This window comes from Chiloscyllium plagiosum, unplaced genomic scaffold (genome assembly GCF_037043375.1).
Source record: "Chiloscyllium plagiosum isolate Xiang-an unplaced genomic scaffold, Cpla_swu_hap1 HiC_scaffold_16, whole genome shotgun sequence".
In the NCBI taxonomy this organism is placed as follows: domain Eukaryota; kingdom Metazoa; phylum Chordata; class Chondrichthyes; order Orectolobiformes; family Hemiscylliidae; genus Chiloscyllium; species Chiloscyllium plagiosum.
In genome coordinates, this window is record NW_028270154.1 from 92,341,733 (window position 1) to 92,368,009 (window position 26,277).

Genomic DNA, 26,277 nt, shown 5'->3' on the forward strand with positions numbered 1-26,277 from the left:
TGTTAATGAAAGCCAAAATACCATATGCTTTCTTAACAACCCTATCCACTTGGGTGGCAACTTTGAGGGATCTATGTACTTGCACACCCAGATCCCTCTGTTCCTCAAGACTGCCAAGAATCCTGTCTTTAATCCTATATTCAGCATTTGAGTTTGACCTTTCAAAACACATGACTTCACATTTATCCAGGTTGAACTCCATCTGCCATTTCTCAGCTCTGCATTCACTAAGCAAATAAGAATAAGTGTAATTTCTGTCATTTTATAACCTATTTAGTATTTACTATGGTTATATTTTTGAACCGTATTGAACTTGATAAATGTTACAACACAGGGTAGGTAAACCCTCCTGCTTAATTTAAAACCACCAACACAGAAAAGATTTATCCCATGCAGTAATCTGTAAACATTGGGCTGGTCAAGAACTGTTTAAAGTAAACATTTACAACTTTATTTCTTAAAGTAAAACAGAATAATTAACTAACAACTTCCTTGCTCTAACAAGTCCTTGTTCTCACCTTTTTTACCTTCCCTTCTATAATACTAGTCCGATAAAACTCCTGATTACAATTTACAAAATAACATTTCTCTCAAAACCAGGCAGCTTTTGGTTCTTCTATTTGGATCTTCCTGTGTCATCTTTTTTACTTCTTAGGGATTTCTGCTTCACAGTTTACTGATTGATTAAGATACCTTTTAAGAGAGCTATTTTTCAGGCAGTCTTTATGAGCGGGTAGCTGGGCAGTTCTCCTCCCAACTGTTCAATTTTCCACAGTCTTATACCCCCAAAGCATCGGATTGTCTCATTGACAAACTTTTAAAAGCCAATCTACTAAATTCAAACTTGATTGGAATTTGGTATTTTTTGGGGTATAATTTAAACTGATTGGCCTAATTCAAATTTGTTTTTTGTTGTTTCCAGGCAACCAACTACCAGAGTAGCTGGAGCACATGTTTCATTGTGTCTTAATGAGAACACTTGGTGCTGTCACTGCTTGCTTTTAACTCTTAAGGTATAGTTCACCCACATCTTCATAACAAATGTCATGCAATGCATGCGAAATGACTCTATAAAAGATAGATGGAATAGCTTTGCTTTGGCTGAAGTAGTGGGAAAATGCCATTGCCACACTGGGTTATAGAAGGATTATCATCATTTGGAAAAAAAATCGTCTAAATTCCAAACATAAGGACTTGTACAGATATACTAACGGAGACACCATCAGGTCAAAGCAAAGATTAGATCCTCTTTCGTTGCTGAATTTCAATACCGAAGCTGAAACTGCCATTCGTAAATGCCTGTGACAAAGTTCATTACTTTATTACTCCCTTACCTTAACTCAAACTCAGCAAAGAGCCTGTCAAACCGAACCAGGGCTGCTTTGATGTCATCAGTATAAACGGTGTAGTCAGAAAGACTCTGCTCCCGGAGTAGGTAGCGTACTTCCTCTAGACTGTGTAGCAGGTCCTCTGCCAGAGGGTGCAATGCAATCATTTCAGATTCATGTACATCAATGAGAGAACCAGCGACCAAACACTTAAAAAAAAAGGAAAGTGAGGCAAGTTAATTACTTGTTGCTTTCTTGCATTTAAAAAAAATCCCCATACACATGTACAAGTCAAGAATACAAAGCACACTTTGAGGTCTAATGTTTCAGCTAAAGATAATTATGAAATGCTGACAATATCCTATGATGGCTCATCTTCGGTTTTGTGTAATTAAATCACTAAAATTGGAATACAAAATTGAATTAAGAGACAGATTATGAAAGGTACCACCAATTTTTTCACCTTTCATTGAAATATGAAAAATATTTCATGGTTCAGTCGTAGAAATTCAGCTGTATCCAATGATTAGGCAATATTTAATCCATCATTTTGTGACTGCTTCTGGGTCATATTTATGTTTCATTTCAGTGAAGAGAAACAGGAAATATGAAGAAGTTGCTTTGACTTAGTGAGCTTAGTGACACATAGTAAAAGATGGTCCCATTCAAACCTTCTGGTCATGTGTATATTAAATTATATCCAAATTCAATGAAAAAATGAGAGCTGAGAAGCGGCAGATGGAGTTTAATTCAGATAAATGCAAGGCGCTGCATTTTGGGAAAGCAAATCTTAGCAGGACTTATACACATAATGGTAAGGTCCTAAGGGAGTGTTGCTGAACAAAGACCTTGGAGTGCAGGTTCATAGCTCCTTGAAAGTGGAGTCGCAGGTAGATAGGATAGTGAAGAAGGCGATGGTATGCTTTCCTTTATTGGTCAGAGTATTGAATACAGGAGGTCATGTTGCGGCTGTACAGGACATTGGTGAGGCCACTGTTGGAATATTGCGTGCAATTCTGGTCCCCTTCCTATCGGAAAGTTGTGGTGAAACTTGAAAGAGTTCAGAAAAGATTTACAAGGATGTTGCCAGGGTTGGAGGATCTGAGCTATAGGGAGAGGCTGGACAGGCTGGGGCTGTTTTCCCTGAAGTGTCGGAGGCTGAGGGGTGACCTTATAGAGGTTTACAAAATTATGAGGGGCATGGATAGGATAAATAGGCAAAGTCTTTTCCCTGGGGTCGGGGAGTCCAGAACTAGAGGGCATAGGTTTAGGGAGAGAGGGGAAAGATATAAAAGAGACCTAAGGGGCAACTTTTTCACACAGAGGGAGGTACGAGTATGGAATGAGCTGCCAGAGGATGTGGTGGAGGCTGGTACAATTGCAACATTTAAGAGGCATTTGGATGGGTTTATGAATAGGAAGGTTTTGGAGGGATATGGGCCAGGTGCTGGCAGGTGGGACTAGATTGGGTTGGGATATCTGGTCGGCATGGACGGGTTGGACCGAAGGGTCTGTTTCCATGCTGTACATCTCTATGGCTCGATGACCTAATCTTTTCCCTTCCTCAATGGGATTGTCTGTAACACTACCACTTCAGAAATACGGAGGGCGGCATGGTGGCTCAGTGCTTAGCACTTAGCCTCAGCTCCAGGGCCCCTGGTTCGAGTCCCACCTTGAGCGACTGTCTGTATGGAGTTTACACATTCTCCGCATGTCTGTGTGGGTTTCTCCGGTTTCTTCCCACAGTTCAAAGATGTGGGGGTTAGGGAGAATTGGCCATCGTAAATTGCTCAGTGTTCAGGGATGTGCAGGCTAGGTGGTTTAGTCATGGGAAATGCAGGGAATAAGGATGGTTTGCTGAAATAAATGTCGAAATCCTTTGGTCATTAAATATCTGCTTCACTCTCAGCTCAAATTTACACAGACTAGATGTCACACTCTCAAGCTCCAAACAAATTGTGGTAAGACCTTTGCCTGGCAGCCACCCCCGATTTTAGCTCCATACGGGTTCTTAAGAGCTTCAATTGATGCAGATAAACACAACAATCAAGTCTTTAATTTGTGCATATGTAACTAGATTTATCCAGCCCACAAATCTAAATCAAAGAGTTGGTTGACACCTGTGAACTGTTATAGATAAAATAGTCAAAACTGCAGCTAGAAACCAGGGAGGTAGGTTGACCAGGGATTGTTCTTAATATAAAACTCAAAATTATACTGCTATACATGGCATACAGTAATCGGAAAACCACCCTTAATCAAGGTCTACCTCAGCAGCAAACCACAGTTGTACTCCGAGGTGCTCCTGTAAAACCTCATCTGGAAATTTGACGCGGAAATCTCTATTTGGGCGCTCATTGGGAATGCAATCGTCCATTATCTGGTTAATTATCTGCAGCATGTGGTCCTGAAAAGTAACAACACGTACAAGCTGAAGCAATAACTGGGTCTTTAGAGTAGATATCGGAAAAGTTGCATTAAAAAGGTCAGGAGAAGGGAAATCCAATTTCCATTGCATCATCCAACATGACAACTTTAATCTGAACAACATTGGCCCAGAAATTTAGACCTAGGTTGTAACCCCAATCTCCAACACCAATCAAATTTTATTTAAAAATCTCATTTCCCTATTCAAAAAGGGAGGGCAGCAAAAAGCAAGTAACTAGAGGCTGATTAACTGAACATCTATTGTTGGAAAAATATTGGATTCAATGATTAAGAAAGTAAATTACAGAACATTAGGAAATTTATAATCTCATCAAGCATATTGCACTGCTTCACAAAAGGAAAATCACATCAGACTAGTTTTTTGAGGATGTCTCAACCAGAATGGATACCATACAAAAAAGTGTCATACAATAAAAAAGTCCATGGTGTTTGAGGTAGTATATTGGTTTGAATAGAGAATCGGCTCATGGGCAAGAAACAGGAGTGAGATAAGAGGTTCTTCAGATTGGCGACCTTCTGCCAATACGGTTCACAGGGATCATGTTTGGATCAGAATAGTTTACAATATATATTAATGACTTGGAGGAGGGAAGTGAATGTACCAGAGCCAAATATGGTTAGATGGCACAAAAACAAGTGGAAAAGCGGGTTCATGGAAGGACACAAACTCCTTACAAAGAGATATTGATAGGCAAAAAGTGGTCAAATGGAGTATGGTGTGGACAAATGTAAAGCTGTTCATTTTGGAAGGGAGAACTAAACAACAATATTATTTAAATGGAAAGAAACTGCAGAAAGCTGCAAACCAAAGGGACTCAATACTATTTAAAAATCGGCAACAGTTCGGAGAAGGTTCACTCAGATAATCTCTGGGATGGAGGGATTGTCTTATGGGCAAAGGTTAAACAGGTTGGGATTCTACTCATTGAAAATTAGAAGAATAAGGTTTGATCTCATTGACACATATAGGATTCTTAAGGTGCTTGACAGGGTAAATCCTGAGAGGATGTTTCCCCTCATTGCAGAGTCTTGGACCAGAGGGAAGAATCTCAGAATGAAGGAGTGCCAATTTAGGACCAAGAGGAGGTGGAATTTATTCTCCGGTGCGTTGTGAATCTTTGGAACCCTTGTTTCCACAGAGCTGTGTGGGTAAACTTCTTGTGTATAGTTGAGGTTGAGATAGATAGATTCTTGATCAGTAAGGGAATCAAGGGTTATGGGGAAAAAGGGTAGGAATGTGGACATGAGGAATGTCTGATCAGCCGTGATCCTAATCAATGGCAGAGCATGCTGGAGGGACTTACGGCATTCCTCTATACTCATTTAAGGTCTTTGGACCTCCCGTGGAGTGATTCATGGGCAGGGCCTCCTGTTTCAAATCTGCCCAGGAATCCTTGGACCCAGAAGTGGAGAAGATAGTCAACACTGCACTGACTCAGTGTTTCAGGTGTATTCTGATAAACATCTAGGAGACACTGTGAACCTTAATGTGATAGGGGCAAGATGAATTAGGCAAGTTGGTTCTGGATGGTTGGCAGATATGTGCAGTGCAGCAAGCATGTGTCAGTTTAGTACTTACCAAACAGTTTGAACCCACAATAATCCACTTTAAAGGGAACTTTTCTTTAGGTGTTCCAGACACAGGGAACTGCCCTTTGGAATTTTCCATTTCTTCGGTAATTCCCTTGGATTCAGCTAAATTGGGATTTCTGCATGGACCTGACTTGACAGCAACTCTAGCCCACGCTGTTGCAATGATTATTTGACCATCAAAATAGCTAGGCCAGCAAGTCTGCTGGGAAGACGATTTCTTTCTCTGCACACATTTCCAGTTTTGTTGCCAAAAGTAACCACAGGAAAACTATTCCCTCTTTCATTACATAAATCAAATCACTTTCTACAACTGCAATAATCCAAAGAGACATCTTCTCCAACCACTATAAGTACATTTTGATTTTTCATTTCAGTTCTGATGACACGTTGGTATTTTGGATGCAATCTGACTTTTCCATCTCCAGGTGTGACTCACCAGCCATACATTCCCCCAAACATTTCTGGGCCTTTGTTTCACAGATCATGTATCAACTCATTCTGCCCCTCCTTCTTAATCATCAAGCACACATTTTTTGCCTCATCGCGCAAACACAAGTGAGAAGGGGAGATACCTCTGTTTATTCCATATGAGCTGGTGGTGAAATATCATGAAGTTGTGAAATGTAGAAATAATCTTCCAAGTCTTTTGGTGGGTCATATTTCAATATCATCATCAATAAATGCATGCTTAACACCCTACTGGCTTGACTGACAAAACAAGTCGGTGTTGTGTGATTTGCTCTGTTCAGCTGAATGTTGGTAAAGACAGATCATTTCACCTTATTAAAGTGTTCACTGATCTGGAATATAATGCAGTGAGCAGCACAGTAATTCTTTGGCGTATCACAAAAGAGTTTTACATCTGAAAGGGGTGGAATCTCTTGTAACCAAAGGCTGCCAGAATCTGACTAAATATTCCACAAGATTGGAAGGTTTCCCACGTGTTGCAAAGTTTTTACTACTTTGCTACTTGTTTATCTTCATTCTTCGAAATGATTTGAAGAGTGCATCAAGAAAGCATTGATCACCTCATAGTGAAATGCTTTGTTTCTACACTGCTAATGAACAGGCAACACCCTAGATTGTTAGTCGGTTTTAGCAGTTAAGAATGTGGGATTTTATAACGAGGTTAAGTTAGACACTTAAAATGCAAGACAAAAGATGAATGTTGTGGATTGTTGGGGCAGGTATATGGGATGGTTGCAGGTGGAAGAGAGTGAGAGAGAGACAGATACAGATAGACACATTTTAGTAATCAAACTACTTGTCCAGAGACAGGTTTGTGATGTGAGGTGCCAGTGTTGGAATGGGGTGGACAAAGTCAGAAGTTGCATGACACCAGGCTATGGTCCAACAAGTTTATTTGAAATCACAAGCTTTTGGAGCATTGTCACTTCACCTGACAAAGGAGCAAAGAAATTACTGTCCTGGGGAAGAAGCTGGAGCAGAATAAATTGTTTTTGTAGTAACAACTAAGTAGTTTAGAAAGTGGACCATTATTCAGTAAGAGATGTTGAGATTTAAAGCAACAAGGAGTCACCAAAGTGGGCCATGCTAATAAAAGTCTGTTCTATTCAGATAGAGAGTATCAGAACAACTTTAAACGGACATTGGAAGATTTGACCTGATGTAGCAAGGAGATGCTGAAAGTCAGGAGTGCCTTGATACTTGATCTTGCATTGCAGCCAGTCAGAACTGTGACAAAGTAGTAATGTGTCATGTCACATAGATCAATTGATTTATGCAATTATTACAGAAATACCATTTCTGTAAGTTGGTGTGTTAGCTGTTAAATGGTGTTTGTTCAATATTGATCTTAGTTCACGGTTTTTAAAATAGTAAAAGCCTTAAAATAAGAAACTGCCAAAGGTGAGAGATCAGTCAGGAACTGGGAAAACCATTTCAAAAAAAAACAAACAATACAAAATTGAATTCTGCAGAGACTTGAATGTGCAATAAAAGTTGCACGGCAGAATACAACACAAACAGCTGCCTGATGTTGAGACCCACACAAAAAGGCTTTTTGTTGCCTCAGACGAAGTCCAGTTCTTTCACCCACTCAAGACAGTCTAAATGTCAATGATTCGGATTTTGCTGTTACCAATAAAGGAACTGCACTCACTATCACTGACATTGGTTAAAAACAAAACATCTAAAGCTGTACAGGTCTAGAGAGTCAGCAACATGAATTTTAACACCAAATTGAATTTGGCACCTTCTACAGGAGGATTGTGGAATCCAGAGACAGTAAATATAAGGACGTGATTTGCTTACACATTGTAGAATTTTTAGTCAAAAACAGAAAATGAAAAAGCAAAATAAATAGGATTTTATTCAGACAGACAAAAAGATTGGAGCATCCTCATGTGGTTTGGGGTTCCCCTCACCAACCTTTTAGAAAATTAAAACAAAAAATAAAAAAATCCAAAAGCAGTCAGGCCACCTCGACAGGTTTTTAAGGGGAGGTTACAGGAGGTTTCCAGTTGCACCTACACCCAGGCTGAAAAGGCTTGGAGGCTTGACTAAAAACTTAGCCATCTCACTTCCTGACCTGTTACGGGAAACAAACATCTATTGGAGCAGCAGCAGGCCATTCAGCCCCTCGAACTTGTTCTGCCATTCATTATGATCATGAGATGGAGAAGTCAATGTTTCGGGTGTAACCCTTCTTCAGGGCTGGGGGTGGGTGTCGGGGGAGCTGCAAATAAAGGGGGTGGCGGGGCAGGGGATAGGTGAAGACAGGTAGAGGGTATGACCTGGTTGGTCAATGGAAGGAATGAATCTGAATGAATGAATCTGCAGCTCTCCCTACACCCATCCCCAGTCCTGAAGAAAATTTACACCCGAAACGTTGCCTTCTCCACCTCCTGATGCTGCCTGACTTGCTGTGATCTTCCAGCCTCCTGCCTCTCTACTTTGGATTCCAGCATCTGCAGTTTTTGTCTCGAATTCTTTACAATCATGGCTGATCATAGAGCTCAATATCCTAATCCCACCCTCCCCCCTTAGCTCTTGATCCAGTTAGCTGCAAAAATTACATCTACCTCTGTTTTGAATACACAATGTTTTGGCCCAATCATTTTGCAGTAGTGAATTCCACAGGCTCATCTGGATAAAGAAATTTCTCCCCGCTCAGTCCTGAAAGGTTTATCCTTTATCCTTAAACTATGATCTTTGGTTCTGGACTACTCCATCATTGGGAACATCCTTCCTGCATATTACTCATCTACTCCTGTTCGGATTTTATAGCTCCTCCAAGAGATTCTCCCCTCCTTCCTCCAGTCTTCTAAATTCCATTCAGTTCAATACCTAATCAACTCAATCTCTCCTCATACGTTAGTCCTGCCAATCCAGGAATCAATTTAGTAAACTTTTGCTGCACTCCTTCTGCAGCAAAAATATCCTTCCTCCGATAAGACGACCAGAACGGCACATAACGTTCCAGGTGTGGTCTTACCAATGCCCTGTATAGCTGCCTTAAGACATCCTTGTTCCTTTGTACTGAAGTCCTCTTGTTATGGAGGCCAACATACAGTTTGCCTTCATTACTGCCTGCCACACCCGCACACTTACTTTCAGTGACTGGTGCACAAGGACACCAGGCCTTGATCACTAAATTGAGAAAAGGCACTTCATTCAAAATAATAACCAGCCTCCTATTTTTGCTACCAAAAAGGAAAGGCTCACATTTATCCACAATCTGCCATGCATTTTCCCCAGTCAGCCTATCCAAATCACACTGCAACATCTCTGCATCCTCCTCACAGCTCACCCCTCCATCTAGCTTTTGAGATATTACATTTTGTTCTCTCATCTAAATCAATAACATCTCAATAGCTGGGGTCCTAGTATCAATTCCTGCAGTACCCATGAGTCACTGCCTGCCATTCAAAAACAAAGGAGGAGAAAGTGAGGTCTGCAGATGCTGGAGATCAGAGCTGAAAATGTGTTGCTGGAACAGCGCAGCAGGTCAGGCAGCATCCAGGGAACAGGAGAATCGACGCTTCAGGCATAAGCCCTTCTTCAGGAATCACAAACCCACCTGCCTTTGTGGGCGGCACGGTGGCACAGTGGTTAGTACTGCTGCCTCACAGCGCCAGAGACCCGGGTTCAATTCCCGCCTCAGGCGACTGACTGTGTGGAGTTTGCACATTCTCCCCGTGTCTGCGTGGGTTTCCTCCGGGTCCTCCGGTTTCCTCCCACAGTCCAAAGATGTGCAGGGTCAGGTGAATTGGCCATGTTAAATTGCCCGTAGTGTTAGGTAAGGGGTAAAAATGTAGGGGTATGGGTGGGTCACACTTCGGCGGGTCGGTGTGGACTTGTTGGGCCAAAGGGCCTGTTTCCACACTGTAATCTAATCTAATCTAATCTAATCAAACAAAGACCTATTTATTCCTACTGTTTCCTGTCTGCTAACCAATTTCCTATCCATCTCAGTACACTACCTCCAATTCCATGCACTTTAGTTTTACACTTTGAAGTGGGACTTGGTTGAAAGCCTTCTCAAAGTCTAAATAAACTATATCTACTGGCTCCCATCTCAGTGAGTTACACCCTCAAAGAATTGCAATAGATTTGTCAACCACTGTCTCCCTTTTGTAAATCCGTGCAGTCTCTGATTCTACACTCTGTTTAAGTGCTCTGCTGTAAAATGCTTGAAAGTGGACTCGATATCCATGCAGTGAAATTACCTCCTGTCCTATTAGCAAACAGAAAGCTAACCAGTAAAATCCAATAGCCTCCTTTGGCTGATTGTATTCAGTTTCTGAATTAATTGCCTGGAGGTGGCAGGTAGGTCTGTTCAGCTCCAGACACACACCTCAAAGTGATCACAGTAAGGACAGAAACAGGAAACAGGTATTGCTTATTTCAGAACCCATCCAAATCTGCCCTATTACTCAAATTTAGAAAGCATGGCCTGTATCTTTCTTTAGAAACAGTTGTGGTGACTTCATGGACCTTGAACAATGCTGGAGTGAATTGGATCCAATTATGTCAAATCTCACTTTCACAGGAGGGGAGCCTGAACTCACTGCTGTGTTCAAATATATCACATTTCCATGGACAAGGGTCAAACTCATCCTGTGATGCAGGAGTCTTAAATTGCAAGATATAAATCCTCACAAGGGCCAATAGAATACAAAGAATTGTCAAACTATTTAAATCCCCAAAGCTTCAAAATTTTTTATAAATTGTTTATATCAGGAAGATCTGAAACCTAACTTTAACTATTTATAATAGCTGTTTTACACAAAGAATGATTATGTCACTAGTTAATCATTGGCTTCATTACAGAGTTTACAATAAAGTGGAGACTGGGGGTGGCAGTGAGAGGTGGGGGATTGAAGAATTCTCAGTTCAATTGAAAAGATCAATGATTAAAAAAACAAAATGCAGGAGAAACTCAGTATGTCTGGCAGCATCTGTGGAGAGAAAACAGAATTTCACTAAGGCATTTGATAAGATTCCCCCAGGGTAGGCTATTGCACAAAATACGGATGCATGGGATTGAAGGGTTTGGATCAGAAATTGGTTAGCTGAAAGAAGACAGAGGACTGTGGTTAATGGGAAATACTCATCCGGGGGTTCAGTTACTGGTGGTGTACCGCAAGGTTTGATTTTGGGTCCACTGTTTGTCATTTTTAAAAGTGACCTGGATAAGGGCATTGAGGGATGGGTTAGCAAACTTGCAGATGACACTCAGGTCGGTGGAGTTGTGGATAGTGACAAAGGATGTTGTAGGTTATGGAGGGACATAGATAAGCTGCATAGCTGGGCTGAGGGGTGTCAAATGGAGTTTAATGCGGAAAAGTGTGAGGTGATTCACTTTGCAAAGAGTAACATGAATGCAGAGTACTATGCGAATGGTAAGATTCTTGGGAGTGTAGATGAGCAGAGAGTCTCAGTGTCCAGGTACATGCATCCCTGAAAGTTGTCACCCAGGTTGATAGGATTGTTAAGGCATACAGTGCGTTTGCCGTTATTGGTAGAGGGATTAAGTTTCGGAACCATAAGGTCATGTTGCAGCTGTACAAAACTCTGGTATGGCCGCACTTGGAGTATTGCATATAGTTCTGGTCACTACATTATAGGAAGGATGTGGAAGTTTTGAAAAGGGTTCAGAGGAGATTTATCAGGATGTTGCCTGGTATGGAGGGAAGGTCTTATGGAGGAAAGGCTGAGGGACTTGAGGCTGCTTCATTCAAGAGAAGGTTGAGAAGTGACTTAATTGTCACATAAGATTAACAGAGGGTTAGGTAGTGTGGAGATTGAGAGGCCTTTTCCTCAGTGATGGCTAGCATGAGGGACATAGCTTTAAATAGAGGGGTGATAGATATCGGAAGTATTAGGAGGTAGTTTCTTTTTTCAAGAGAGTAGTAGGAACATGGAACGCACTGCCTCCAACAGCAGCAGACTCACCAACCTTAAGGGCATTTAAATGATAGGCATATGGACAAGAATGTAATAGTGTAGGTTATATGGGCTTCAGATTGGTTTCACAGGTGGGCACAACCTGGACTGCGCTTTAATGTTTTATGTTCTGAGTTAATGCTGAGTCCAGTGAGATTCCATCAGAACTGATAGCAGCTAGAACAAAGTGGTATGTATGTGGAAGGTGAGGTGGGGGCAATGAGATGGAGAAGACGATAAAGATGGGGCCAAAATCAGAGAGGCTGTTATATGATCAACTGTTTTTAAACTGGGATTATAAATACAGGCTTGTTGTTTCAATAAGTGGCTAACGGCTGAGGGACTATTAAAATTTTGAATGGGTTCTGATGAACGTAAGTTTTTGTTATAGTGTGATGGCAAGAAATTTATTTTGGTTTGTTTGACCATGGGTCTAGAAATTTGCCAAAGACAGATGCTGGGTGTGTTGCTAAGGCAAAAGGTGGGGGGTTGGGGTGCATGGGCTGGCACAATTGAAGCAATAGATTGGCTTGGGGGTGGGGGGGTGGGGGGGGGGGGGGGGCGTGGAAAGACTGTGGGCAGAAAGGAAAGTTGAGAAGGTTATGGAGAGCCTCATATTTAAACAAAACAACAGGGTCAAAGTCAGAGAGAAGAAAGGTGTGCCTTTTAAATAGCCTGCTTTGGCACTCAGCCACTCCTGCCCATCTCTAATCTACATTTGAGGGTATTGGATTCCCTGCCTCAAAACAAAAAAAAAAAATTGTCATTGGGGAACTTGCCTTACTTTTGCCAAAATTCCATCCCAGTCCTTTGGGAAAGAGCAGCTATGGGAGTCAGAAGCTGCCTGATTTAAGCTACCCATCTTGGGAACAAAAATCTGACCTTATTGATCTGAAAAGGAAGTTCAAGGATTAGATCCATTCTATATTTTTTGACAAATTAGCATTAAACAAGACACCAAGATAAAAGATTATTATATCACAAATATATTATTCTAAACTGATGTACAACAATACCCATGTATTGTTCCATCAAGATGGAATTTAGTTGGGCACCATTCAATTGTGTGACAATGAAATGAGCACCACTCATTGCAATTGTGTGCAATCAAGGAGCAAGAGGTGCAGCTCCATTACATGTTTGAGGTGACTTTTCTGGTGGGTATTTGAGAATATATATTATACTCCTCTGCTTTTCAATGCATTGGCTTTTTAACTGAAAACAGTACATATTGACGTGAGATTGAAGGCTGAGAGTGGGCAGTTTACATTTACCAATTAATACTCAAATAAATCTCTGGCAGGTGATGTTATAGTCCTCTTCCAGCACAAGACCCCTTTAAGTAAGGTGATGATGCCAGTGTAATACATCATGGCTAATGTTATTAAAACTATCAAATTCAGAATGATATTGTAATGAAGTCACAAGGTTAATTCAATGAAGCCTTGGGACACAAAAGGACACTTTGTTGTTCATGGGATTTTGAAAGGAAAACGCAGGTAAAAATCCTGTCAATGGCAAATTTACCAGTTTAAAAATGAGTATGTCACCAGGTCAATGATTTCAAATAGCTTGAATAATCTATAACTCGGTAACTATTTTCAAGTCCATGGTAAGTCAAAGTTTATTGTGATTAGTCCAGTTGTCAATCTACTATTTTCATACTTCTTATTCAGCACAAAAATCTCCAGTTTATCACATGGGAGTACTTTGAGAAAAAGAAAGTTTGTGCAAAGGTTTCGCCTATATTTCCATCATTCTGCTCTCAGATGCTACCTGACCCATAGAACACACCCAACATATCAATTTGCAACATTTTTTTTTGAAGAACTTTCTTTGGGACACACACAGGGACCAGAGTTTGATTCCAGCCTCAGGTGACTGTCGGTGTGGAGTCTGCATGTTCCCCCCACATCTGCATTGGTTTCCTCCAAGTGCTCCGATTTCCTCCCACTGTCCAAAGATGTTAGGTGGATTGGCCACGCTAAATTGCCCCTTATGTCCAGGGACGTGCAAACTAAGTGGGTTAGCTATGGGAAATGCAGGGTTACAGGGATAGAGTGGAGAGCTGGGCCTTGGTGGGATGCTCTTTGGAGGGTCAGTGCAGACTCAGTCGCCGAATGGCCTCTATCTGCACCGTAGGGATTCTATGCACTGACTGATTGCACTCTATTCTGAGAGGAATGATGAGGTTGCTGTACAGAGTCAACGTGATCTGAATGGCTGCCTGCTCTATAATTACATTAAGTCCTTATTAATAAATGGCACCCTGCAAAAAACTTAGGTCATTTCCATTTCAATAAAATAATAAAAATGAAAATGTAGTTGATGAGATGGTCACAAAAATAAAACGGTATAGACTGGGAAGTACGCATGAAGACCAAACATTGTTAAAATGTAACTGATGATGAATTGCCAAACTGGGCTAATAAGCATGTGCAAATAGTACCAAGTGTTAGAAACACTCCAACTGTAGTTTGTTTTTGCAATGTGTCATTATCTTCTAGAAAACATTTACTTTAGAATATTTCTTTGCAAAAAAACAAAAATGCCGACACTAAAAGACTGTTGAACATAACGGACGATGTAACCCCCACTATGGCAACTGTTTAAGATTCAATGTCATTTGCTTCTAGAGATTGTTCAAAATAAAACTTGGATTAGCTCGACCACACAGGATGGATGCCTGAATCTAAGTCACTGACCTGTCTAGCCCGAAGATTATTTAGTTGTACCATATACTGTTGGGGGTCATTGTGAAGATTGACGTTATTCAGCTCCATCATCACTTGGGTTACTTCCTTATCTGCATAGAAGAATTGAGCCAATGGATGTGGGTTGGACCTCTGAAAATATGGAAAATATTAGTGTCAGAACAGAGAAATGGTGAAACGAGATTATCTCACCGCAACAACCTGTTGTAGCGCATGAAGAAACAAGTAAACTTTAACACGGATTCATAGCAATAGGATCCGGACTCTTCGGTGACCAACCAATAATTACAGTCTCATCCCAGAATTCATCTTGCAGTGGAGCTAAATGTTGTGAATAAAGTGGAATAGTTGGGGAATTATCTGCATACATGCATACTCCAAATAACAAGCCAACAGAAAAGTCGTAACTTGATCTAAAGTTTAAGTAGAGCTCTTAATCTTATTCCAAGCTATTAATTTACATTTATGAGACTGCCGGATGGTACATTGCCTCCCGGTTGCTAGCGTCAGAGACGTCTCGGATTGAGTCTGCAGAATTCTTAAGGGGGAGGGGGAGCAGCCAAAAGTCGTGGTACACATCAGTACCAATGACATAGCTAGAAAAAGGGATAAGGACCTGAAAAATATGAATACAGGGAATTAGGTTGAAAGCAAGACGAACAGAGTAGTAATCTCAGGATTGCTACCGGTGCCATGGGCTAGTGAGGCTAGGAGCAGAGAGTGAGCTGGTGTACAAGGGAGACCTTCAGATATATGGACCATTGGGATACCTTCTGGGGAAGGTGAGACCTGTACAAGGAAAATGGGTTGCACCTGAACTGGAGGGGCACCAATATCCTGGGTAGGAGGTTTGCTAGAGCTCTTCAGGAGGGTTTAAACTAGTTTGGCAGGGGAATGGGAACTGGACTAATGGATTAGAGGATGGGGTAGCTGGTGAATAGGAAGCTACTCAGGGCAGAGAGTCTGTGAGGAAGGGTAGACAGTTAATGGGGAAAGTTGCAGTTGGTGTGATGGGTTGAAGTGTATCTATTTTAATGTGAGAGGTGTCAGGAATAAGGTTGATGATCTTAGAGCATGGATCAGTACTTGGAACTACGATGTTGTGGCCATTATGGAGACTTGGATATCACAGGAGCAGGAACGGTTGTTGGATATTCTGGGGTTTGGATTTTTCTAAAGGAATAGGGGGAGCAGGTGGGGGAGTAGTTTTGCTAATCACAGATAGTAGCATGACTGCAGAAAGGGAGGGTTTGTCTACAGAGTCTGTATGGATGGAAGGCAGAAACAGGAAAGGAGCAGTCACTTTATTGGGAGGTTTCTACAGGGCCCCCCAATAGCAACAGAGACAGAGACACGGAGGAGCAGATTTTGGAAAGGTGCAGGAGCAACAGGATTGTTGTTGTGGAGGACTTCAACGTCTCTAATATTGATTGGAACCTGCTTAGTGCAAATAGCTTGGATGGAGCAGATTTTGTCAGGTGTGTCCAGGAAGGATTCCTGACTCAATATGTGGGTAGGCTTACCAGAGGGGAGGCCATATTGGACTCGGTCCTTGGCAACAAACAGGCAGGTGTCAGATCTCTTGGTGGGAGAGCATCTCTGTGATAGTGATCACAATTATATTACCTTTACTATAGTCATGGAGAGGGATAAGAGCAGTCAGTATCACAAAGTATGTTATTTGGGGAAAGGGGAATTACAATGCTATTAGGCAGGAACTGGGCACCTAAATTGGGGATCAGGTGTTCAGGAAAACACAGGACAAAACGTGGAGGTAGTTAAGGGAGCACTTGCGAGTGCTGGATAGGTTTGTCCCACTGAGACAAGGATGGGATGGTAGGATGAACAAAACTTGGATGACAAGAGATGAAGAACATCTAATCAAGAGAAAGAAAGAAGCTTGGTTGAGGCGGCAAGGATCTAAAAAGGGCTCTAGATGGTTACAAGGGAGCCCGGAAGGAAATGAAGAATGGACTTAGCTAGCAGGGGATATGAAAAAGCTTTAGCAGGTAGAATTAAGGAAAACCCTCAGGCATTCTCCACTTATGTGAGGAACAAGAGGATGGCCAGAGTGAGGGTAGGGCTGATCAGAGGTAGTGGAGGGGACTTGTGCCTGAAGTTGGAGGTGGTAGGAGAGGTCCTTAATGAATACTTTGCTTCAGTATTCACTAGAGAGGGACGCTGTCATTTGAGAGGAGAGCATGAAACAGGCTAATATGCTTTAACAGGTTTATGTTAAAAAGGAGGATATGCTGTAAATTTTGAAAAACGTGGATAGATAAATCCCCTGGGCCAGACGAGATGTACCCAAGGTTACTACAGGAAGTGAGGGAAGAGATTGCTGCGCCTTCAGTGATGATCTTCGCATCCTCGTTGTCCAGTGGAGCAGTACCAGATGATTGGAGGGTGGCAAATGTTATTCCTTGTTCAAGAAAGGGAATAGGGATAATCCTGGGAATGACAAACCAGTCAGTTCTATATTGGTGGTGAGCAAATTAGAGAGGATTCTGAGAAACAGGATGTATGATCGTTTGTAGTTTGATTACAGATAGTCAACATGGCTTTGAGAGAGGCACATCATGCCTCACAAGCTTTACTGAATTCTTTAAGAATGTGACAAAACACATCAACTAGAGTGGTGGATGTGATGTATATGGATTTTAGCAAAGCGTTTGATAAGGTACCCCATGGTAGGGTCATGCAACAAGTAAGGTGGCATGGGCTACAGGGAAATTTGGCTGGCTGGATACAGAATTGGCTGGCCCCATAGAAGGCAGAATGGTAATATATGGCAAGTATTCATCCTAGAGCTCAATGACCAGTGGTGTTCCTCAGGGATCTGTTCTGGGACCTCTGCTCTATGTGACTTTTATGAGCGATTTGAATGAGGAAGTGGAACGGTGGGTTAGTAAGTTTGCTGATGACATGACAGTTGGAGGAGTTCTGGATAGTTTGGACAACTGTTATAAATTGCAACAGGACATGGACAGGATGCAGAACTATGCTGAGACGTGGCAGATGGAGTTCAACCTGGATAAATGTTAAGTGATTTATTTTGGCAGGTTGAATTTGAATGCAGAATACAGGGATAAAGGCAGGATTCTTGGCAGTGTGGAGGAACAGCAGGGTCTTGGGGGCCACATCCAGAGAGTTGCCACCCAAGTTGATAGGGTTGTGAAGAAGGGGTATGGTGTCTTGGCTTTTATGAGCAGGAGGATTGAGTTTAAGAGCCGCAAGGTTATGCTGCAGCTACATAAAGTCCTGATTAGGCCACACTTGGAATATTGCATTCAGCTCTGGTCACCTCATTCTAGGAAGAATGTGGAAGCTTGAGAGGGTGCAGAGGAGATTTACCAGGATGTTGCCTGGACTGGAGGGTATGTCTAATGAATAAAAGATTGAGAGAGCTAGGACTTTTCTCACTGGAGTGAAGGATGAGAGGTGACTTGATAGAGGTGTACAAGTGGGCGGCACGGTGGCACAGTGGTTAGCACTGCTGCCTCACAGCGCCAGAGACCCGGGTTCAATTCCCGACTCAGGCGACTGACTGTGTGGAGTTTGCACGTTCTCCCCGTGTCTGCGTGGGTTTCCTCCGGGTGCTCCGGTTTCCTCCCACAATCCAAAAATGTGCGGGTCAGGTGAATTGGCCATGCTAAATTGCCCGTAGTGTTAGGTTAAAGGGGTAAATGTAGGGGTATGGGTGGGTTGCGCTTCGGCGGGTCAGTGTGGACTCGTTGGGCTGAAGGGCCTGTTTCCACACTGTAAGTAATCTAATCTACAGGATGATGAGAAGCACAGATAGAGTAGATAGCCAGAGAGTTTTTCCAAAGGCAAAAATGGTGATCACGAGGGGCATAATTTTAAAGGTGATTGGACGAAGGTTTAGGGGAGATGTCAGCAGTAGGTTCTTTACTCAGAATGGTGGGTGTGTGGAGTGCACTGCCAGCGGTGGTAGTAGAGTCAGATACATTAGGGACATTTAAATGACTCTTGGATAGGCCCATGGATGATAGTAAAATGAAGGGCATGTAGGTTTGTTTAATCTTAAAGTAGGACAAAAAGGTTGGCACAACATCCAGGACTGAAGAGCCTGTACTGTGCTGAACTGTTCTATGTTCTACATTCTTTATAAAAAGGTGCATTATTCACTACCATCCAATTATTTCTTCTTTGGAAGCAAACTGAAAATTGAAAAGCCATTTCTTGTGTGGGAACTGAATCTATAATGTGAAACACCACGCCTGTTCAGAAGTTTGTTTCAGCAAATAGAAAAGTAGAGGATGTTAATTTGTACTTTATTACTAATGCTCAGGTGAAACAAAACTAACCAAATTAAGGAAACATGATGGCAATCTTACGAAAGCAAATAAATCAGCACTGGAGTTTATACATTACATGGATCGAGATCTTAGATAATTGAAGCTTCCTTCAAATACCTTATCCCTTACTCTCAATGTGTGAATAAAATTTCCCATCAAATTTTTCTAACAAAAATCGATTAAAACATCGATTGTTTTATTTAGTGATTCCCTGGAGAAAAAAAAACAAGTGCAGTTAATTTTAAATGTTGAAAGAATCAAAACTGATCTTATTTTCTAGTTTCTTTCTAGAACAGTTTTAACTTATTTCCAGATCCTCAATGTTTCAAGTGAGCTCAATGGTGGCGCACATTCGAGAGTCTGGAGGTTGTGGGTTCAGATTTACTCCCATGACTACAGTACACAATCAATCAATGCTGAAACTCCACTGAGTACTGGAGGGACCATTACCTTTCTGATCAGATTTTCAATCATCTTAATGCTACTAGGGATTTTATCCCACCCATTTGCCAGTGGTTGCCAAGTGCTTGAGATTTCTTGAAGCATGAAGAGCGTTATATTAATTCAAACATTTTGTTGAACTTGGGTAGATACATTTTTGGCAATGCTATGACATTATTCTATGATCCATTTTATACACTGGATTAGATAATTTTGGAAATAAAAGATCACAACTTTAATATAATTTAATGGAGTTTAATTTAGATAAATGAGAGGTGCTGCATTTTGGGAAAGCAAATCTTAGCAGGACTTATACACTTAATGGTAAGGTCCTAGGGAGTGTTGCTGAACAAAGAGACCTTGGAGTGCAGGTTCATTGCTCCTTGAAAGTGGAGTCGCAGGTAGATAGGATAGTGAAGGCAGCATTTGGTATGCTTTCCTTTATTGGTCAGAGTATTGAGTACAGGAGTTGGGAGGTCATGTTGCGGCTGTACAGGACATTGGTTCGGCCACTTTTGGAATATTGTGTGCAATTCGTGTCCTTCCTATCGGAAGGTCGTTGTGAACCTTGAAAGAGTTCAGAAAAGATTACAAGGATGTTGCCAGGGTTGGAGGATTTGAGCTACAGGGAGAGGTTGAATAGGCTGGCGTGGTTTTCCCTGGAGCATCAGAGGCTGAGGGGTGACCTTATCGAGGTTTATAAAATCATGAGGGGCATGGATAGGATAAATAGACAAAGTTTTTCACCTGGGGTGGGGAGTCCAGAACTAGAAGGCATAGATTTAGGATAAGAGGGGAAAGGATTAAAATGGGAGCTAAGGGGCAACTTTCTCAAGCAGAGGGTGGTATATGCATGGAATGCTCTGCCAGAGGAAGTGGTGGAGGCTGGTACAACTACAACATTTAAAAAGCAAATGGATGGGTATATGAATAGGAAGGGTTTGGAGGGATATGGGCCAAGTGCTGGCAAATGGGACTAGATTAGGTTAGGATATCTAGTTGGCATGGATGAGTCGGACCGAATGGTCTATTTCTGTGCTGTACATCTCTATGGGTCCATAATGTTTGTTCTCAATGCAAACATCAAAATGGTCAGTATAAATAATACAAGGACACTCTGAAGAGGGGCCTACAGGCTTCTACATTGCACACCACCTTTCTAGCAAAAACACTGTAGCTGACTGGTGCACGTGGAAGCCAGCGCTTAAATTTGGTTTGGTGCACTTTAGGTCATCTACATCAAACTAGCCGCATCAAACATGCCTAGAAGAATGCCAGAGTTGCACAAGTTCTCTCTCACACTAACTGTGACAACACAAACTACCATGACTCTGGATGTCCATGCCATTCTCTCAGACTCTGTGCTGAGAGCAACTTCAGAGGACAGCAGTTTAGACATGCTTAAATAATGAGGCACCTACTTCCTTGCTCTTGAAATATACACATCCATGAAACAACAACAATTTCACAGTTCTTAACAAGTTTTTAAAAAGGTAAAGAACCACCACCTACAGGCAGGAGTACTAAATATACTGGCATGTGTGTTTTTGGAAACAGCTTTGTTCTATCAACATTTCCAAATTACATTGAAACATCTGTTTGTATCAAACTGAAAAAAAATACAGCTTGCTTGGTTTCAAGTATCATTATGAAAACATTGCTATATTTTCAACTCAAACCAAAACTGGTTCAATGTAATGGCTAAGAGCCCCAGATAACAATCATTTAAGAAACATACTACACAGTTCACAATAACTCATCACCTTTCCCTTACTTACATTTCCAAAAACGTAATAGTTCACGACCATTGTGTAATAGAAGTGCTAATAATGATGTTAGCATAATCCTATTGAGAAAATAACAAAGGGCATGAGGACCAATGGGAGGAGATTACACATAATTATAAAGAAAATGAATGCTAAATGCTTGAAGTCTAAACATTAGAAACAGCTGCAAATATATATTGTCTTGGTCACTGATCAGAAACTGAAAATTACATTTGCATTTCCATAGATCGAACTGAGAGGCCAACACCTGCTTTAACTAAAAGCATGGACCAAACAGATTTCATACAAGACCTCAGTAAATGAATGTGGACGGATAGCTAACATGACAAAAGATTAATCTAAACATGGAAACCACAAGTAGGCATGTTTTTTCATTGGTGATATATACTTTGCTCTAATTATAGAGTCTGAGAGATATACAGCATGGAAACAGACCCTTTGGTCCAACTTGTCCATGCTGACCAGATATTTGCCAGCATTTGGCCCATATCCCTCTAGACCTTTCCTATTAATATACCCATCCAGATGCCTCTTAAATGTTGTAATTGTACCAGCCTCCACCACTTCCTCTGGCAGCTCATTCTATATACACACCACCCTCTGTGGAAAAAAAAGTTACCCCTTGCTCCCTTTTATATCTTTCTCCTCCTCACCTTAAACCTGTGCCCTCTAGTTTTGGACTCCCCCACCTCAGGGCAGCTCAGCAGTTGGCACTGCTGCCTCAAAGCACCAGGGACCAGAGTTCAATTCTGGTCTTGGGTGACTGTGCAAATTCCACATAGATATTCTCCTGGTGTCTGCGTGAGTTTCCTCCCACAATCCAAAGATATGTAGGTCAGGTGAATTGGATTTGCTAAGTTGCCCATAGTGTTAGGAGCATTCGTTTGGGATAAATGTATTGGAATGAGTCTGGAGGATTACTCTTCGGAGGGTCAGTGTGGACTTGTTGGGCTGAATGGCCTGTTCCCCACTGTAGGGGATCTAATCTAATCTAAAAAATCCTCAGTCTGTTCCCAGACTGCCTTTGGTAATACATTTACCGCAGTATGATTTCAGCTCTGAAGAATTCCATTTGCTTAGTTTCCAGTCACTTCATGATCTATTTTGTATCTTGTCCTTCCTAAACCTCATGATATCAATCACTGTTCCCACACATACATACTCCACTTATTCTTCAACTCTTGTTCACTCCCAGGGATTGACATGACCCTTCAAGGTACTATGTCTATATCACAATTTTCAACTTTTACAAAGGGAGGACCCTCCTTGTTTGCCCCAATCTATCAGCCATTGTGTTTGCAAGATCAACTTTCCCCTCACTCCGATATAAAAGGGATTGCCAAGCACAATTCACTATTCTCCAAACCATTGGGGAGCTATGACTCCACTACGGCAACTCAGATGCAACACTTGCCCATTCAATTTCTGAGAATGACCTCATCCACCCCTTCTACAGAGTCATAGTCATAGTCAGAGATGTATAGCAGGGAAACAGACCCTTCGGTCCAACTCGTCCATGCTGACCAGATATCCCAACCCAATCTAGTCCCATCTGCTCGCACCCAGCGCTTATCCCTCCCTATTCATATACCCATTCAGATGCCTTTTAAATGTTGCAACTGTACCAGCCTCTACCACTTCCTCTGGCAGCTCATTCCATACACGTACCACCATCTGCATGAAAATGTTGCCCCTTAGGTCTCTTTTATATCTTCCCCCTCTCACCCTAAACCTATGCTCTATTGTTCTGGACTCCCCATCCCAGGGAAAAGACTTTGTCTATTTATCTTATCCATGTCCCTAAGGGAGGATTTTGTAAACCTCTATAAGGTCACCCCTCAGCCTCCGACGCTCCAGGGAAATTAGCCCCAGCCTGTTCAGCCTCTCCCTGTAGCTCAATTCCTCAACCCTGGTGACATCCTTGTAAATCTTTTCTGAACCCTTTCAAGCTTCACAACATCCTTCTGACAGGAAGGAGACCAAAAATGCATGCAATATTCCAACAGTGGCCTAACCAATGTCCTGTGCATCATGACCTCCCAACTCCTGTACTCAATACTGACCAATAAAGGAAAGCATACCAAATGCCATCTTCACTATCCTATCTACCCACAACTTCACTTTCAAGGAGCTATGAACCTGCACACCAAGGTCTCTTTGTTCAGCAATACTCCCTTGAACCTTACTATTAAGTCCTGCTAAGATTTGCTTTCCCAAAATGCAGCACCTCATATTTATCTAAATTAAACTCCTCTGCCACTTCTCAGCCCATTGGCACATCTGATCAAGATCCCATTGTAATCCAAGGTAACCTTCTTCATTGCCCACTACACCTCCAATTTTGGGGTCTTCTGCTAACTTACTAATTGTACGTCTTATGCTTGCATCAAAATCATTTATATTAATGATGAAAAATAGAGTACCCAGCACCGATCCTTGCGGCACTCCACTGGTCACAGGCCTCCAGTCTGAAAAACAACCCTCCACCACCACCCTCTGTTTTCTACACCTGATCAGGTCCTGGGATTTATCCACTTTTATGCATTTCAAGACATCCAGCACTTCCTCCTCTGTAATGTGGACATTTTTCAAGATGTCCCCATCTATTCCCCTACATTCTATATCTCCCATGTCCTTTTCCAGAGTACATACTGATGCGAAATACTCATTTAGTATCCACCCCATCTCCTGCAGCTCCACACAAAGGCTGCCTTGCTGATCTTCGAAGGGATCCTATTCTCTCCCTCATTACCTTTTTGTCCTTAATGCATTTGTAAAAACTCTTTGGATTCTCCTTAATCCTATTTGCCAAAGCTATCTCATGTCCCCTTTTTGCTCTCCCAATTTCCCTCTTAAATATACTCCTATTGCCTTTATACTCTAAAAATTCACCTGATTTTTCCCGTCTATACCTTTTATATGCTCCCTTCTTTTTCTTAAGAAAACCCTCAATTTCTTTAGTCGTCCAGCATTCCCTATACCTACCAGCCTTTCCTTTCACCCTAACGGGAATATACTTTCTCTGGATTCTCATCATCTCATTTCTGAAGGCTTCCCATTTTCCAGCTGTCGCTTTACCTGCGAACATCTGCCCCCAATCAGCTTTTGAAAGTTCTTGCCTAATACCGTCAAAATTGGCCTTTCTCCAATTTAGAACTTTACCTTTTAGTGATGGAAAAGAATAGACCAGATCTATTTTAAAACTAAAACATGTAATCAAGTAACCAGGCTTGATACACTCACTGCTTAGTGCAATCTCCAATTCAACTGTGATTAGGAGGTGGCTTTGCAAAATAATTGTGCTCCATTTTAATCTGGGCTTCCCCTCGACTCAATCTTTGAGCTCTGCTTCTCATTTCTGCTGTAATCTCTCACTGTAGCCTGTATTTAATAAAAGCTTCAGTCAATGTCACATTTTTCTCTTGGATTCTGGAGTCCCCTGGTCTATTCATTCTCCTAATTTAACACTTGCATGCTCCACTTCTTTACAGCAAGGAGCAACAGTGGCTAGGGAAACCAGCTTTTCAATATTTTGGGAAGGGAGAAGGAACACTGATGTTAAAAACTTTTGTTGGAACACAAGTCCCAGCTGAAGGAGCAAACTGTTTAATTAAACCTTGTATACCACAAGCTGGACCAGTCACTGCAGGAGCCAATACATTCACCCTATTTGTACATTTGTAGCAGCAAACACCCTTGGATGAGCCTTTCAGCGTTTTGGTTATTTGCAGGGCTTTAAAAGTGTTATTTTCATTGTCTAACAGTCTTTTGAAAAAAAAGTCCCATATTTTCCTTTAATCAATTCATTCAGCAGCTCCACTTACTATCTTTGAGAGGATCATCAGTTATTGGTTCTCCTTTTCGCAAGTTACTAAAAATCTTTATTCACACCTGGAGCTTTCAACTTGCAAAAAAAAAAAAAAAAAAAATCCTAAATCTGTAACCATGACTTTACTAATACCAGAGGGTGGGAGGGCGAGAGCAATAGACCGAGAACTATCTCCACATTAGTCTGTTATCAATCAGTTGTACAACTGAGATTCAGGACTTGCCATGTCCACGGCTGGAAGTGAACAATAAAAGGATGTTTTGATTTGCTGCAATCAACTTCACAATGAACGCTACAGATTAACCAAATCTGAGTGCGCAATACATGATCACTGGAGAAAGCTTCCTGGTTCACAGTCTAAATGTAGATTTGTGCTGATAGCCAGTGAAACACAAAAGTTCTGGCCTGTTTTCCACAGGTTTTAAAAAGTAGGACTTGGAAACTCAGATTGGAAAAATTTCTAAACAACAAGAATTATATGCCACAACAAATTCCCTCAGTGCTTTAGAGGGTTTCCAGTGTGCTATGTCAAACAGGGAGATTAACAATTTAAGAATGTGAAAAGTTGTCCAGGGATATTTATTCAACAATGACTAAAGATCTATTTTATTGTCTAGTGGCAAACACTATCTTCTCAAAGTGATCAGAGAGTTCTAAACACTCTGCTCTTTTCTCAAAAGGGAAATCTGCATCATGTTAAATACGATTACATAACACTATGAACATTTCTGCGCTGGTGTATTATCTGACGTAACACAGACGTACTATAATAACCTGTTTAACACCCTTAAAACACTTACACCCTGTTGAAAATTTCAACTTCCTCTTAATGCAGGAATCTGTAAATACAGTCAAACAATTAAAAATGAAAGCACCACCATAGCTTTAGCAAATAAAAGATGATAGAGTTCTGCATCCTTAATAATTAAGAACCTATTCATTTAAAAGATAAAGTATCTTCCAACCTCTCCTCACTTCATGACAAAGGTGTCAGTCCTCAGTGCTTGTGCTGTATACTGGTTGACTGACTATTTTGTTGAAAGACTTCAGAGAAGATACAGAGATGGCAGTCATCAGAACTTGACACTCTTGGAAAATGAGAAACTGTCACATACTTGGAGAAAATTCACCCTTCCTAATAGTGTGTCAAACAATTTTCCAAGCAGGCGTGTAAAAAAGACAACATTTCCCTTTCAGGTCTACGTAGATGTTGTCAGACCTGATAGTTTGTTTTATTCTACATTTTCAGCATCTACAGAATTTTGCTTTTGTAGTCACTTTCCTTGCTATAACCACCAGTCCATACACAAGCTCAGAGCCATAGTTAGATTTTAAGCAGATTTCTACATTCTGACAATGTTAATAACATACTCAATTTCTTATAGAACATAGAACAGTACAGCACAG

At 41.4% G+C, this 26,277-nt stretch overlaps 1 protein-coding gene across 4 annotated transcripts in view; it reads right to left on the reverse strand.

Annotated features, from left to right (window-relative positions):
* LOC122556816 (lateral signaling target protein 2 homolog) overlaps positions 1-26,277 on the reverse strand; it is a 59,333-nt gene that overhangs the window by 25,529 nt on the left and 7,527 nt on the right. Inside the window, exons 2-5 of one of the 4 annotated variants that reach the window (XM_087995539.1) lie at positions 21,033-21,100; positions 14,486-14,626; positions 3,598-3,735; positions 1,335-1,537 (exon numbers count right to left, since the gene is read on the reverse strand). In XM_087995539.1, the coding sequence (XP_087851665.1) occupies positions 1,335-1,537; positions 3,598-3,735; positions 14,486-14,626; positions 21,033-21,062 (512 nt within the window). In that variant the 5' untranslated portion in view covers positions 21,063-21,100. Of the gene's footprint in view, positions 1-1,334; positions 1,538-3,597; positions 3,736-12,564; positions 12,672-14,485; positions 14,631-21,032; positions 21,101-26,277 lie in introns of all 4 variants that reach the window. The other 3 variants (XM_087995541.1, XM_087995542.1, XM_087995540.1) reach the window with 3 other exon arrangements.